This window comes from Zophobas morio, unplaced genomic scaffold (assembly GCF_036711695.1).
Source record: "Zophobas morio isolate AGI-343-1 ecotype UQ-CSIRO unplaced genomic scaffold, CSIRO_AGI_Zmor_V1 ptg000028l, whole genome shotgun sequence".
Lineage (NCBI taxonomy): Eukaryota > Metazoa > Arthropoda > Insecta > Coleoptera > Tenebrionidae > Zophobas > Zophobas morio.
In genome coordinates, this window is record NW_026972133.1 from 2,609,268 (window position 1) to 2,625,662 (window position 16,395).

General features: G+C 32.1%; 1 protein-coding gene across 4 annotated transcripts in view; it reads left to right on the forward strand.

Annotated features, from left to right (window-relative positions):
* The window catches only part of LOC135137102 (FERM, ARHGEF and pleckstrin domain-containing protein 1-like), a 116,129-nt gene that overhangs the window by 79,367 nt on the left and 20,367 nt on the right, over nucleotides 1–16,395 (forward strand). For 2 of the 4 annotated variants that reach the window (XM_064066654.1, XM_064066655.1), the window contains exons 3-8: nucleotides 6,995–7,446; nucleotides 7,625–7,868; nucleotides 7,919–8,079; nucleotides 8,129–8,203; nucleotides 15,872–15,990; nucleotides 16,078–16,389. In XM_064066654.1, the coding sequence (XP_063922724.1) occupies nucleotides 6,995–7,446; nucleotides 7,625–7,868; nucleotides 7,919–8,079; nucleotides 8,129–8,203; nucleotides 15,872–15,990; nucleotides 16,078–16,389 (1,363 nt within the window). Of the gene's footprint in view, nucleotides 1–6,994; nucleotides 7,447–7,624; nucleotides 7,869–7,918; nucleotides 8,080–8,128; nucleotides 8,208–15,871; nucleotides 15,991–16,077; nucleotides 16,390–16,395 lie in introns of those variants that run through there. The other 2 variants (XM_064066656.1, XM_064066657.1) reach the window with 2 other exon arrangements.

Below are 16,395 nucleotides of genomic sequence, written 5' to 3' on the forward strand. Positions count from 1 at the left end.
TAAATATTCAACTCATTTACCTTCAGATTTTTACTTCCGCGTAAGCTAAGGAAGTATAGTAATCGAGTCCATCGGACGATGGGCCATTTTTATATTTTCGCGACGTTTCATGACCCCTAGAGTACGAAAAAAGTAGTCTCCCGTTTCCGTCTGTCGGTCTGTTGTCAAATTTTGTATGTATATTAGAAATATCGTGTAGATGGTTAAATGCTGACCAAAATTTTGTTAATCATCCCCACCAATAATTTGATGACGTCATTTCAAAGAATTCTCTGTTTATTTGATTTAACTGCTACACACAATGTTTTATCAATTTCTGGTTGTGAATTTAAGAATTTTTAGTTTTTCCAATTTTTGGATTTTTTTGTTTTCCTACTTTTCGATTTTTCAGTTATTCGATTTTTATTTTTTCAATATTTGGGTTTTACAGTTTGGTTTTTCTACTCATTTTCAAACTTACAATTTTATTTTTGGTTTTTTAAATTCCCGTTTTTTAATCGATTTTTTAGTTTATCGATTTGTTAATTTTTCGATTGTTTAGTTTTTCAGTTTTACAATTTTGTATTTTTCGATTTTACAAAAATCAAATTTTTTATTTTTTCAATTTAGGATTTTTGGTTTTTCAGTTTTAAAACTTATCAATTTTTTTATTTTTCTTTTTTTCGGTTCTTCACTTCTTCGATTTTATAAGTATTTCAACTTTTGGATATTTCGTTGTTGTAGTTTTCCATTTCTTTAAATTTTCGATTCGTCAATATTTTTAGTTCTTCAATTTTGCAATTTTTCGAATTCTAGTTTTAATGTTTTTTTCAATTCTTGGGTTTTTCAATCTTTAATTTTTTGAATGTACTATGTATTTTTTGGTTCATCGATTTTTTTAGTCTATCGATTTTTTAGTTTTCTATTTTTGGGATTTTTGATTTTCCTGATTTTTAACTTTTTTGATTTTTCATTTTTACAATTTTGTATTTTTCGATTTTATAACTCAAATTTTTTTTTTTACAGTTGTAAGATTTTTGGTTTTTTTCAGTTTTAAAACTTTTGAATTTTTCAGTTTTTCTGTTGTACAATTTTTGATTTTTCCAATTTTTAATTTTTTTATTTTTCGATTTTTGGGTTTATGGATTTGCCACTTTTTTTACTCATTAGTTTTTCGATTTTGCATTTTAGAATTTTTAGTTTTTCCGATTTTCAAATTCTTCATTTTAATTTTTTAATTTTACGATTTTTCCATTTTTAGATAATAATTTTTAATTCCTAGATTTCGTAATTTGTCTATTTTACAATTATCCGATTTTTAATTTTTCAATTTACGATTTTGGTTTTATCAATTTCTCGTTATTGAATTTCAAAATTTTTGGTTTTTTTAATTTTTGGATTTTTCTGATTTTCTACTTTTCGATTTTTCAGTTACTCGATTTTAAAATTTTACATTATTTCAACTTTTCGATATTTCGTAGTTGTGATTTTCCATTTGTTCAAATTTTCGATTTGTGAATATTTCATTATTCAATTTTGCAGATTTTCGAATTCTATAGTTAATTTTCGAATTTTATTTTTTCTTCAATTCTTCGATTTTTCAGTTTTCAATTCTTATTTTTCAGTTCATCGATTTTTTAGTTTATTGATTTGTTAATTTTTCGATTCATTACTGTTTTCATTTTTGCGATTTTTGATTTTCCTGTTTATTAACTTTTCAATTTTACAATTTTGTATTTTTTGGTTATTTACAACTACCAAATTTTTTATTTTACAATTGTAAGATTTTTGTTTTTTTCAGTTTTAAAACTTTTGAATTTTTCAGTTTTTCTGTTTTACAATTTTTGACTTTTTTAATTTTTCGATTTTTGGATTTATTGATTTGCCACTTTTTTACTCATTGGTTTTTCGATTTTGCAATTTTAGAATTTTTCATTTTTCCGATTTTCAATTTCTTCATTTTTAATTTTTTAATTTACGATTTTACCATTTTTAGATAATTTTTAATTCCTAGATTTCGTAATTTGTCTATTTTACAATTATCCGATTTTTAATTTTTCAATTTACGATTTCAGTTTTATCAATTTCTCGTTATTGAATTTCAAAATTTTTGGTTTTTTTAATTTTTGGATTTTTCTGATTTTCTACTTTTCGATTTTTCAGTTAGTCGATTTTAAAATTTTACAGTATTTCAGATTTTCGATATTTCGTTGTTGTGATTTTCCATTTCTTCAAATTTTCGATTTGTCAATATTTGATTCTTCAATTTTGCAGTTTTTCGAATTCTATAGTTAATTTTCGAATTTAATTTTTTTCTTCAATTCTTCGATTTTTCAATCTTTCATTCTTCTTATTTTTTAGTTCATCGATTTTTTAAGTTTATTGATTTATTAATTTTTCGATTCATTAGTGTTTTCATTTTTGCGATTTTTGATATTCCTGTTTTTTTATTTTTCAATTTTACAATTTTGTATTTTTTGATTTTACAAATATCAATTTTTTTATTTTGCAATTTAAGATTTTTGTTTTTTTGCAGTTTTAAAACTTTTCAATTTTTCGGTTTTTCTGTTTTTCAGTTTTTGATTTTTCCAATGATTAATTTTGTAATTTTTGGATTTTTGGATTTATGGATTTGTCACTTTCTTTCTTCATTAGTTTTTCGATTTTGCAATCTTGGAATTTTTCTTTTTCGTTTGTTCAAATTTTTGATGATTAATTTTTCAATTTTACAATTGGCCAATTTTTAATTTTTCAATTTACGATTTTTGTTTTATCAATATTTTGATTTTGTAGTTTGGTTTTTCAACTCTTTGATTTTTTAAACTTACAATTTTGCCATTTTTAGATTTCTTAAATATCCGTTTTTTATTTATTTTTTTATTTTCCTTTATTTTCAGTTCTTCACTTCTTCAATTCTTCAGTTTTTCAGTTTTTCGGTTATAGAATAATTCAGTTTTACCTTCGATTTTTAAATGTTTCGTTTTTTCATCTTTTTGAACTTTTCAAATTTTCCGTTTTTCGATTTTCCTATTTATCGATTTTTTATTTTACGCTGTTTCCATGTTTCAATTCAATGATTTTGCGATTTTAAAATTTTATAATACTTCAACTTTTCGATATTTCGTTGTTGTAATTTTCCACTATTCCAAATTTTCGATTTGTCAATATTTTGATTCTTCAATTTTGCAATTGTTCGAATTTTTTTTCAATTGTTCGATTTTTCGATCTTCAATTCTTGGAATATACTGACTATTTTTCAGTTCATCGATTTTTAGTGTATCGATCTGTTTGTTTGGATTTTTGATTTTTCTGATTTTTAACTTTTCAATTTTTTTATTTTTCAGTCTTACAATCTTATATTTTTCGATTTTACAAATATATTTTTTTTAATTGTGCAATTTAAAATTTTTGGTTTTTTCAGTTCTAAAGCTTGCATTTTTCAGTTTTTTTTTGTTTTTAAATTTTTGGTTTTTATAATTTTTAATTTTTTAACTTTTAGAATTTTGGATTTATGGATTTGTCCCTTTTTTTATTCATTAGTTTTCGGTTTTGCTCTTAGAATTTTTTTTCGTTTGTTTAACTTTTTGATTTTCAATTGAGATTTTTCATTTTTTCGATTTTTCAATTTCTTCATTTTTAATTTTTTAATTTTACGATTTTTTCATTTTTGCGGTTTTTGATTTCTCCTGATTTTTAACTTTCCATTTTTTTGATTTTTCAGTTTTACAATTTTGTATTGTTCCATTTTACAGATATGAAATTTTTTATTTTAGAATTTAAGATTTTTGTTTTTTTCAATTTCAAAACTTTTCAATTTTTCAGTGTTTCTGTTTCTCAATTTTTGATTTTTCCAATTTTTAATTTTTTAATTTTTCCCTATTTTTCGATTGATTGATTTGTCACTTTTTGTTAACTAGTTTTTCGATTTTGCAATTTTAGAATTTTTCTTGTTGCGTTTGTTCAAATTTTGTATTTTCAATTATGAGATTTTTTGTTTTAGATTTTTCATTTTCTTCATTTTTAATTTTTTAATTTTACGATTTTTCCATTTTTAGCTAATTTTTAAATTTTAGATTCCGTAGTTTGTCAATTTTACAATTATCCGATTTTTAATTTTTCAATTTACGATTTTGTTTTTCAATTCTTCCATGCTTTAATTTTTTGCTTTTCGATTTTTTAATTTCTTGATCTCAATCTCTCTTGAACCTTTTCGGGGGTCCCAACTGTCTTTTTTTTTAATGAAAAACCTTCTCGGAGGCCTCAAATTCCATTTTTTAATTTGAAACCTTCTCGGGGGTCCCAACTGTCTTTTAAAAAAATGTAAAACCTTCTCGGGAGTCCCAACTGTCATTTTTAGAAACGTGAAACCTTCTCGGGGGCACCAAATGTATTTTTTTTAACAATGTGAAACCTCGAAACTTCCAACTGTCATTTTTGAAAACGTAAAACCTCGGGAGCGCCGAATGTTTTTTTTAACTCACATTGTTAAAAAAACATTCACTTCTTCGATTCTTCAGTTTTTCAATTTTTTGGTTATAGAATAATTCAGTTTTACAATTCGTCGATTTTAAAATGTCTCGTTTTTTCATCTTTTTGAGGTTTTCAAATTTTCCGTTTTTCGTTTTTCCTATTTGTCGATTGTTTATTTTACGCTGTTTCCATGTTTCAATTTAACGATTTTGCGATTTTAAAATTTTACTTTCAACTTTTCGATATTTCGTTGTTGTAATTTTCCACTTCTTCAAATTTTCGATTTGTCAATATTTTGATTCTTCAATTTTGCAATTGTTCGATTTTTTTCAATTCTTTGATTTTTCGATCTTCAATTCTTGGAATATACTATTTTTCAGTTCATCGATTTTTTAGTGTATCCATCTGTTTTTTGCGATTTTTGATTTTTCTGATTTTTCACTTTTCAATTTTTTGATTTTTCAGTCTTACAATTTTGTATTTTCAGATTTTACAAATATAAATTTTTTTATTTTGGAATTTAAAATTTTTGGTTTTTTCAGTTCTAAAACTTGAATTTTTCAGTTTTTCTGTTTTTCAATTTTTGATTTTTATAATTTTTAATTTTTTAATTTTTAGAATTTTGGATTTATTATTTGTCACAGTTTTTCGATTTTGCAGTCTTAGATTTTTTTTCGTTTGTTCAAATTTTTGATTTTCAATTATGAGATTTTTCATTTTTTCGATTTTTCAATTTCTTCATTTTTAATTTTTTAATGTAAAATTTTTTGATTTTACCAGTTTTTAATTTTTTAATTTTTCCTTATTTTTCGATTGAGTGATTTGTCACTTTTTTTGTTAACTAGTTCTTCGATTTTGCAATCTTAGAACTTTTCTTTTTCGTTTGTTCAAGTTTTTGATTTTCAATTATGAGATTTTTCAATTTCTTTATTTTTAATTTTTTAATTTTACAATTTTTTCATTTTTGCGGTTTTTAATTTTTCCTGATTTTTAACTTTTCATTTTTTTGATTTATCAGTTTTACAATTTTGTATTTTTCGATTTTACAAATGTAAAATTTTTTAATTTACAATGTAAAATTTTTGGTTTTTTCACTTTCAAAACTTTTCAATTTTTTTATTTTACCAATTTTTATTTTTTTAATTTTTCCTTATTTTTCGATTGATTGATTTGTCACTTTTTTTGTTAACTAGTTTTTTGATTTTGCAATCTTAGAATTTTTTTTTTTCGTTTGTTCAAGTTTTTAATTTTCAATTGAGATTTTTCATTTTTTTGATTTTTCAATTTCTTTATTTTTAATTTTTTTATTTTTACGATTTTTCCATTTTTAGCTACTTTTTAAATTCTAAATTTCGTAATTTGTCAACTTTACAATTATCCGATTTTTATTATTAATTTTTCAGCTTTTCGATTTTTCAATTTCTTGATATCAGTTTCTTTTAACCTTCTCAGGACTCTCAACTGTCTTTTTTAAAAATGGAAAACCTTCTCGGAGGTTCTCGGGGTCTCAAATGTATTTTTTAAAAATGTGAAACCTTCTTGGGGACGCCAAATGTATTTTTTTTAACAATGTGAAACCTTCTCGGGGATCCCAATCGTCATTTTTAAAAATGTAAAACCTTCACGGTGGCGTCAAATCTATTTTTTTAACAATGTGAAACCTTCTTGGGACTCCCAAATGTCATTTTTAAAATTGTAAAACTTTCTCGGGGGCACCCAATGTATTTTTTTTAACAATGTGAAACCTTCTCGGGGGTGCGAAATGTATTTTTTTTAACAATGTGAAACCTTCTCGGGGGTCCCAAGTGTCATTTTTAAAAATGTAAAACCTTCTCGGGGGCGCTCAATGTATTTTTTTTTAATAATGTGAAACCTTCTAGAGACACCCAAGTGTCATTTTCAAAAATGTAAAACCTTCTCGGGGCCGCCAACTGTATTTTTTTTAACAATGTGAAACCTTCTCGGGGGTCCCAACTGTCATTTTTAAAAATGTAAAACCTTCTCGGGGGCGCCAAATGTAAAACCTTCTCGGGGGCTCCAAATATATTTTTTTTTAATAATGTGAAACCTTCTCGGGAGTCCCAATTGTCTTTTTTAAAAATATAAAACCAATTTTTTTCTTTGTTTCACATTAAATTTACCGCATTGTATTTGTATTACGATCATGACAGTTCCGCTAACTTTAAATCAGTTTCCAGCGGCCACATCTGAATTTCTCAAGTTTTTTCTTTATTAGTTGCACTAATAAACATTTTTTTTTTTTTGCATTTTCCTCTAATTATATATTCCATTCAAACTCGCGCAAAAACACTACCCCCTTCATCCTCGAGGAAAGCTCCTTATCATTTCCCTCCAAAGCGGTCCCATAAATAATTCCGGCCGCTTCGCCTCCACCCATGCGATTTGCAGCGGTAAAAACGCAACCCGACCATCACATACCCGCGCGTTAGCGAATTTCATGCTCCCTTTGAGAACCGGCCTAAAAATACAGCCCGGCGCTCGACAGGGCTCCGACTCGGTCGTATCTTATTTTACGACATTGCAGGCGAAAGCGACGGGCCGCGTCCTCTTCGACCAGGTCTGCAAGCAACTCCACTTGCTCGAGGCCGACTACTTCGGACTCGAATACACGGACGCCGGCGGCACCAGGTACTGGCTGGACCTGCAGAAACCCATCTCGCGCCAGCTGGGCCTCTCGCTCGTCGACCCCCTGCTCTACTTCTGCGTCAAGTTCTACACCCCCGACCCCGGCCAGCTCGAGGAGGAGTTCACGCGATACCTCTTCTGCCTGCAGGTCAAGCGGGACCTGGCGCAGGGACTCATGCAGTGCAACGAGAACACGGCGGCTTTGATGGCGAGCTACATCGTGCAGGCGGAGTGCGGGGACTACGTCTCGGAGGACTACCCCGACCACACGTACTTGTCGAGCTATAAGTTCGTGCCGCAGCAGGACCAGGAGATGGAGCGGAAGATCATGGAAAACCACAAAAAACACTCGTAAGGGGTTTTTAATATTCTAGCAGGTGCGGCTGGATTGGTGTGAATTCAGGCTTGGATGGGATCGAACGCACGATGCGCAATGAATTTACGTGCTCATGCATGGTATTCATGCTCGTACTATACGTTGTTTACTGAACAGATGGAGTTGCTGTTATTGGTGCTATTATTATTTCAGAGGGCAATCGCCGGCCGAGGCCGACCTCAACCTCCTCGAAACGGCCCGCCGGTGCGAGCTGTACGGCATCAAGATGCACGCGGCGAAGGACCACGAGAACGTCCCGCTCAACCTGGCTGTGGCCCACATGGGCATAATCGTGTTCCAGAACTACACCAAAATCAACACCTTCTCCTGGGCGAAGATCCGGAAGATCTCGTTCAAGCGGAAGCGCTTCCTCATCAAGCTGCACCCGGAGGGTTACGTGAGTCGGGATCGGGCGTTCGTTCGGGTTTTTAAAGTGGGGCGTTCCAGGGTTATTACAAGGACACGGTGGAGTTCTTCTTCGAGGGCAGGAACGAGTGCAAGAACTTCTGGAAGAAGTGCGTCGAGAACCACGGCTTTTTCCGGTGTTCGTCGGTGAAGGCGGCGCCCCGGCACAGGACGAGGGTGCTGTCGAGGGGCAGCTCGTTTAGGTAAGGGTCGAGTGGCGCGCCGGGAGGTGCTAATAGGGTGGCGTTTTAGGTATAGCGGGAAAACGCAGAAACAGATTGTCGAGTTTGTTAGGGATAACTACGTGAAACGACAGACATTCCAAAGGTAAGGGCGAGCTTCAAATTGCATGATTATTTTGGAAATGATCATGAATTTTGAACACGTAGTGTGACGATATGGCCCAGGTTTATAAGTAAATCATGTAATGAGCGGCTTGTTGACGAGATTGGAGGGCCAGACTGTGTCGGGGGAGCGGTCGAATTACTCGGATTAATCGAGGTTTTACTCGAAAAAAAAATTGCGATGACGTCATCAACATTTTTGCAAGGACACGTATATCAGTTGGGATAGATGTAGTGTAATACTAAGAATAAAATTATTATATTCTCAAATTTTCGGGAAAATGAATTGGGTCGTTTTGAATATTGATTTGTAATAATCAATAAAATAACGAAACAATTTACTCACGTATACGTATCAGAGGCAACTGAAAATCGTGTATGTATAAACATTCTTAATTTAAGATGACAAGCGTAACAGCATACGTGAGAGTCAAACAGAGAAACTGTAAACAAAACGACCATCGGTTTTATTGCTTCGACTTCCGCTTATTATATAAAACATTGGGTTTTATTTTAATTCTTGACGGTGAAATTCACAATTGGTTGATTATAAACATGTCTATTTCACATTCGCGGAACCAAGTGAGCGCATAAAACAAATGCAGGTCTGTAATGTTAAAGTCGATGTAAATAAGCGTGCTACCCTCTTGTTTCAACCGAGTTTTTCCTTTAACAAATTTTGTGTCTACCAAATTGGGTTGGTTGGGGTGTAATACTAATAATAAGTGTTGCCTTTAATTTAATCAATAAAATTAATTGACTTCATTAATTTTTTTGAACCACCTCTCAAGAAAATCTAAAAAATATGAATGGAATGATAAATCACAAGTACAAACTCATCATATTTTTTGCATTTTAGATAGGATTTATTCAGCAAAATTTAAGGGTGACGTCATCAATTTTTTTAGGAGGGATGAACAAATACATTTTGAACAAAAGTTTACCATGCTTATAATAACTTTAAAATATTCCCAAGATTTCAAAGCATTCGGTTTTGTAATTCCTGATTAAATCGATAAAATAAATTCACGCCTTCATTAATTTTTTTGAGTCACCCTGCATATGCAGATCCAAAAATATGAATGGAATGATAAATCACAAGTACAGACTCATCATATTTTGTACATTTTAGATACGATTTATTCGGCAAACTTTTGAGCTGACGTCATCAGTTTTTTGTAGAAGATAACCAAATATATTTTGACTAAAAATTTATTATGCTCTTTATGACCTTAAAACATCTGCAAGATTTCAAAGCATTCGGTTTTGTAGTTCCTGATTAAATCAATAAAATAAATTTACGCATTCACTAATTTTTTTGAGTCACCCTGTATATGCAAATCGAAAAAATTTGAATGGAATGATAAATCACAAGAAGAGACTCACCATATTTTGTACATTTTAGATAGGATTTATTCAGCAAAATTTTGTGGTGACATCATAAATTTTTTAGGGGGGACGACCGAATACGTTTTGATCAAAAATTTACCATGCTTATGATAATTTTAAAATGTCTTCAAGATTTCGAAGCATTCGGTTTTGTAGTTCCTGAGTAAATCAGTAAAATAAATTTACGCTTTCATTTATTTTCTTGAATCACCCTGTATATGCAAATCCAAAAAATATGAATGGAGTGATAGATCACAAGTACAGACTGATCATATTTTGTACATTTTAGATATGATTTATTCGGCAAATTTTCGAGCTGACGTCATCAAGTTTTTGGAGGGGATAAGCAAATATATTTTGACTAAACATTTATTATGCTCTTTATAACCTTAAAACATCTGCAAGATGTCAGAGCATTCCGTTTTGTAGTTCCTGATTAAATCAATAAAATATATTTACGCATTCATTAATTTTTTTGAGTCACTCTGTATATGCAAATCCAAAAAATATGAATGGAGTGATAAATGACAAGTACAGGCTCATCATATTTTGTACATTTTAGATATGATTTATTCGGCAAACTTTCGAGCTGACGTCATCAAGTTTTTGGAGGGGATAAGCAAATATATTTTGGCTAAACATTTATTATGCTCTTTATGACCTTAAAACATCTGCACGATTTCAGAGCATTCGGTTTTGTAGTTCCTGATTAAATCAATAAAATATATTTACGCACTCATTAATTTTTTTGAGTCACCCTGTATATGCAAATCCAAAAAATATGAATGGAGGGATAGATCGCAAGTACAGACTCATCATATTTTGTACATTTTAGATATGATTTATTCCACAAACTTTTGAGCTGACGTCATCAAGTTTTTGGAGGGGATAAGCAAATATTTTTTGACTAAAGATTTATGATGCTCTTTATAGCCTTAAAACATCTGCAACATTTCAAAGCATTCTGGTTAGCAGATTAAAAATTAAATTTCAAAATGTTGTTTTATAATTTTGATTTTTTTTCCAAAAATCTGGACGTTTCGGGTGAAAAGTCGATTCAGAGTTGTAAACTACATGTGTAGGACTATGTTATTTTATACAATTGAAAACCCATTTACTATGTGCAATTTTGAAGTGACGTCATCGCATTAGTGGTGGGGATGATTAGACAAATTTTGGTTAGCGTTTTACCATCTACATGATATTCTTAATATAAGTACAAAATTTCACAACAATCGGTCGAGTACTTTCGGAGATTATCTGTCTAATAAAAATCCGGGACGGCAGACGGACAGACGGAGGGACAGACGGACGGACAGACGGACAGACAGAGGGAAATGGGAGACCTATTTCTTCGTCTTCTAGGGGTCATGAAAGATCGAGAAAACGTAAAAGTAGAGAGTCGGCCGACGGACTCGATTACAATACTTCCTTTGCTTACGCTCGGGAAGTAAAAAAGGGGACAAAAAAACACAAAAAACGAGAAAAAAGGGCTACAAAAAGACGACAAAAAAACTACAAAAATAAAATCGAAAAATGTGAAAAATAGACATAATGAGGACAAATAACGAAAATAGGCAACAAATAATAGAAAATACAAAGAAATGCAGTAAAATAGGGTGAAGGGGAACAGGAGAAAAAACAAAAAAGGACAAAAGTCAGGCAACAAAAAAAGACAAAAAGAAAACAAAAACCGAGAAAGAACCCTTCTAATGTCTGAAAATAGGCATAAAAGGACAAAAGGACAACAAAGGGGAAAAAACGGGAACAAAAAAGGCGACAAAAAAGCTACATAAAAAAGTAACCAGAAAAAAAGGCAACAAAGAAAAACGAAAAAAAGGACCACGAAAAACTAGAAAAATAAAATCGAAAGATGTGTAAAAAGGCGAACAAAAAAGCAAAAAACCAGGAAAAAATTACGACGATTAAAAAGGAGAACAAAAAGAAGCAAGGAAAAAAATGCAAAAAAAGGAAAAATACGACAAAAAAAGGTCAAAAAAGAGGCGAAAGAAGGCGACAAAAATACAAAGAAATTCGATTAAAAAAAGGGGGGACACGGAAAAAAAAGGATAAAAATCATGCAACAGAAAGGGTGCTTAAAAAAAAACAAAAAAAAGCAAAAAAATTGTCCAGAAAATATAACCAAATCCACAAAAAAGGGACACAAAAAATCGACAAAAAAAACCCTTCTAAAAAGACTGAAAAAAGCAGACTTAAAAGGAAAAGAAGGAGAACAAAGGAGGAAAACGGAGACAAAAAAAGGCGAAAAAAACACCATAAAGCGCCAACAAAAGGCAACAAAAAAAAAGAGAAAAAAAAAGGGCTACAAAAAAGACAACAAAAAACTACGAAAATAAAACCGAAAAATGTGGGAAAAAGCAATAAAAAAAACAGGCATAGAAGAAAGACAAAAAAGGCGAAAAAAGGTGACAAAAAAGACAAAAAAGGTGATAAAAAACACAAAAAATGCGACTAAAAAAAAGGGGGAAACGGGTAAAAACAAAAAGGAGAACAAAAAGCAGGCAACAAAACAGCGTCAAAAAAACGACAAAACAAGGACGACCAAAAAAATTGTTCCAGAAAACCTGACAAAGTCAACAAAAAAAAGTGAAAAAAATTGGTCTAAAGAGTTTAGACAGTACTTCCCTCGCTGTCGGAAACTTGACGACTGCATGCCTATTGTGTTTTTTTTCTCATTACATTTTTGTAGTGGGAATTTAAAAAAAAAATGTGATGACGTCATCAACATTTTTGCAAGGACACGTATATCAGTTGGGATAGATGTAGTGTAATACTAAGAATAAAATTATTGTATTCCCAAATTTTCGGGAAAATGAATTGGGTCGTTTTGAATATTGATTTCTTATAATCAATAAAATAACGAAACAATTTACTCAGGTATACGGCGCCTTTTTTTGAACCACCTCTTAAGAAAATCTAAAAAATATGAATGGAATGATATATCACAAGTACAAACTCATCATATTTTTTGCATTTTAGATAGGATTTATTCAGCAAAATTTAAGGGTGACGTCATCAATTTTTTTAGGAGGGATGAACAAATACATTTTGAACAAAAGTTTACCATGCTTATAATAACTTTAAAATATTCCCAAGATTTCAAAGCATTCGGTTTTGTAATTCCTGATTAAATCGATAAAATAAATTCACGCCTTCATTAATTTTTTTGAGTCACCCTGCATATGCAAATCCAAAAATATGAATGGAATGATAAATCACAAGTACAGACTCATCATATTTTGTACAATTTAGATACGATTTATTCGGCAAACTTTTGAGCTGACGTCATCAGTTTTTTGTAGAAGATAACCAAATATATTTTGACTAAAAATTTATTATGCTCTTTATAACCTTAAAACATCTGCAAGATTTCAAAGCATTTGGTTTTGTAGTTCCTGATTAAATCAATAAAATAAATTTACGCATTCATTAATTTTTTTGAGTCACCCTGTATATGCAAATCGAAAAAATTTGAATGGAATGATAAATCACAAGAAGAGACTCACCATATTTTGTACATTTTAGATAGGATTTATTCAGCAAAATTTTGTGGTGACGTCATAAATTTTTTAGGGGGGACGACCAAATACATTTTGATCAAAAATTTACCATGCTTATGATAATTTTAAAATGTCTTCAAGATTTCGAAGCATTCGGTTTTGTAGTTCCTGAGTAAATCAGTAAAATAAATTTACGCTTTCAAATATTTTCTTGAATCACCCTGTATATGCAAATCCAAAAAATATGAATAGAGTGATAGATCACAAGTACAGACTGATCATATTTTGTACATTTTAGATATGATTTATTCGGCAAATTTTCGAGCTGACGTCATCAAGTTTTTGGAGGGGATAAGCAAATATATTTTGATTAAACATTTATTATGCTCTTTATAACCTTAAAACATCTGCAAGATGTCAGAGCATTCCGTTTTGTAGTTCCTGATTAAATCAATAAAATATATTTACGCATTCATTAATTTTTTTGAGTCACTCTGTATATGCAAATCCAAAAAATATGAATGGAATGATAAATGACAAGTACAGACTCATCATATTTTGTAGATTTTAGATATGATTTATTCGGCAAACTTTCGAGCTGACGTCATCAAGTTTTTGGAGGGGATAAGCAAATATATTTTGACTAAACATTTATTATGCTCTTTATGACCTTAAAACATCTGCAAGATTTCAGAGCATTCGGTTTTGTAGTTCCTGATTAAATCAATAAAATATATTTACGCATTCATTAATTTTTTTGAGTCACCCTGTATATGCAAATCCAAAAAATATGAATGGAGTGATAAATTACAAGTACAGACTCATCATATTTTTACAGTTTAGATAGGATTTATTCGGCAAACTTTCGAGCTGACGTCATCAATTTTTTGGAGGGGATAAGCAAATATATTTTGACTAAACATTTATTATGCTCTTTATAACCTTAAAACATCTGCAAGATTTCAAAGCATTCGGTTTTGTAGTTTCTGAGTAAATCAGTAAAATAAATTTACGCATTCATTAATTTTTTTGAGTCACCCTGTATATGCAAATCCAAAAAATATGAATGGAGTGATAGATCACAAGTACAGACTCATCATATTTTGTACATTTTAGATATGATTTATTCCACAAACTTTTGAGCTGACGTCATCAAGTTTTTGGAGGGGATAAGCAAATATTTTTTGACTAAAAATTTATTATGCTCTTTATAGCCTTAAAACATCTGCAACATTTCAAAGCATTCTGGTTAGCAGATTAAAAATTAAATTTCAAAATGTTGTTTTATAATTTTGATTTTTTTTCCAAAAATCTGGACGTTTCGGGTGAAAAGTCGATTCAGAGTTGTAAACTACATGTGTAGGACTATGTTATTTTATACAATTGAAAACCCATTTACTATGTGCAATTTTGAAGTGACGTCATCGCATTAGTGGTGGGGATGATTAGACAAATTTTGGTTAGCGTTTTACCATCTACATGATATTCTTAATATAAGTACAAAATTTCACAACAATCGGTCGAGTACTTTCGGAGATTATCTGTCTAATAAAAATCCGTGACAACAGACGGACAGACGGACGGACAGACGGACAGACGGACAGACGGACAGACAGACGGAAATGGGAGACCTATTTCTTCGTCTTCTAGGGGTCATGAAAGATCGAGAAAACGTAAAAGTAGAGAGTCGGCCGACGGACTCGATTACAATACTTCCTTTGCTTACGCTCGGGAAGTAAAAAAGGGCACAAAAAAACATAAATCGACATAAAAGCCTTTTAAAAAGACTGAAAAAAAGGCATAAAAGGGCAAAACATCTGCAACATTTCAAAGCATTCTGGTTAGCAGATTAAAAATTAAATTTCAAAATGTTGTTTTATAATTTTGATTTTTTTTCCAAAAATCTGGACGTTTCGGGTGAAAAGTCGATTCAGAGTTGTAAACTACATGTGTAGGACTATGTTATTTTATACAATTGAAAACCCATTTACTATGTACAATTTTGAAGTGACGTCATCGCATTAGTGGTGGGGATGATTAGACAAATTTTGGTTAGCGTTTTACCATCTACATGATATTCTTAATATAAGTACAAAATTTCACAACAATCGGTCGAGTACTTTCGGAGATTATCTGTCTAATAAAAATCCGGGACGGCAGACGGACAGACAGACGGACGGACAGACGGACAGATAGACGGAAATGGGAAACCTATTTCTTCGTCTTCTAGGGGTCATGAAAGATCGAGAAAACGTAAAAGTAGAGAGTCGGCCGACGGACTCGATTACAATACTTCCTTTGCTTACGCTCGGGAAGTAAAAAAGATTGAGGTTAGAATCGGTAAGTACGGACATAGTCTGGCTTTCGTCTCCACATCCAGTAGTAGTATTTGCTTCATATTTTTTTATTTAAGGATACGGACGTAGGCGTCTTTGTGGCGTGTGGAGCATGGTTGTTGTAGCTTTTGGTCAACATAATGCTGTATCCGACCTATAGTAACGTTCAAGTCAAGGGAAGGAGGATGGGGATTGAAACTAGAACCGTATTTTCCAAAATAGTCGTTTCTATAGCGCCACAACTGCATGGTTAGTACGATTCGTATAGAAACGGCTCGTTGTTTTAACCAAGCTAGCTAACGGCTGTGCTCCATGAGAACTCACACGAGGCTTAACTTAGTATAGACAGTCTAACTGTTCGATGTGTAGCTCGGTTATAATCTCATTCCTCATTCTCTTGTTTAGGTCGGCTTCATTCCGGCATTCTAGTGCTCATTCAAGTGCAAGCAACATGCACTCCAGTACAGTCGGGAACAGCATATCCGCACATCCCCTGTTGCCCCTAGCCGACAGCAACCTCAGCGGTAGGTACACCTAAGCTTGTTCCGTCGTGCGCGCTCGACCGTCGGGATCCAGTTTTCGTTTTCCGCAACGCTGTGTTCTTTCCGCAGTGGAAGCCTCCAAGCTGTCGGCTTCGCTGGGCTCGATGGGCGCAGCTGTGGTGGTCCCGGCTTCTCCGACGACGAGGTTAGCCTCTCGCCACCGCGTCACAGCTACGTCCTGGAGCTCGGCCCCCGACACGCGGCCTACCACGCTGCTTGCTCAGACGACGACCTCGCCATCACCTCCTCTGACGACGCAATCGGCCTCTCCGGCAACTTCTGCGACTACGAGTCCTCTCCATACTCCCTACGCGGACCAGAAGCCGGCCTATGCCAGTTCGCCGGTCGCCGTCCGCGCAGCAGTTCACAGGGCAGATACAGGTATCA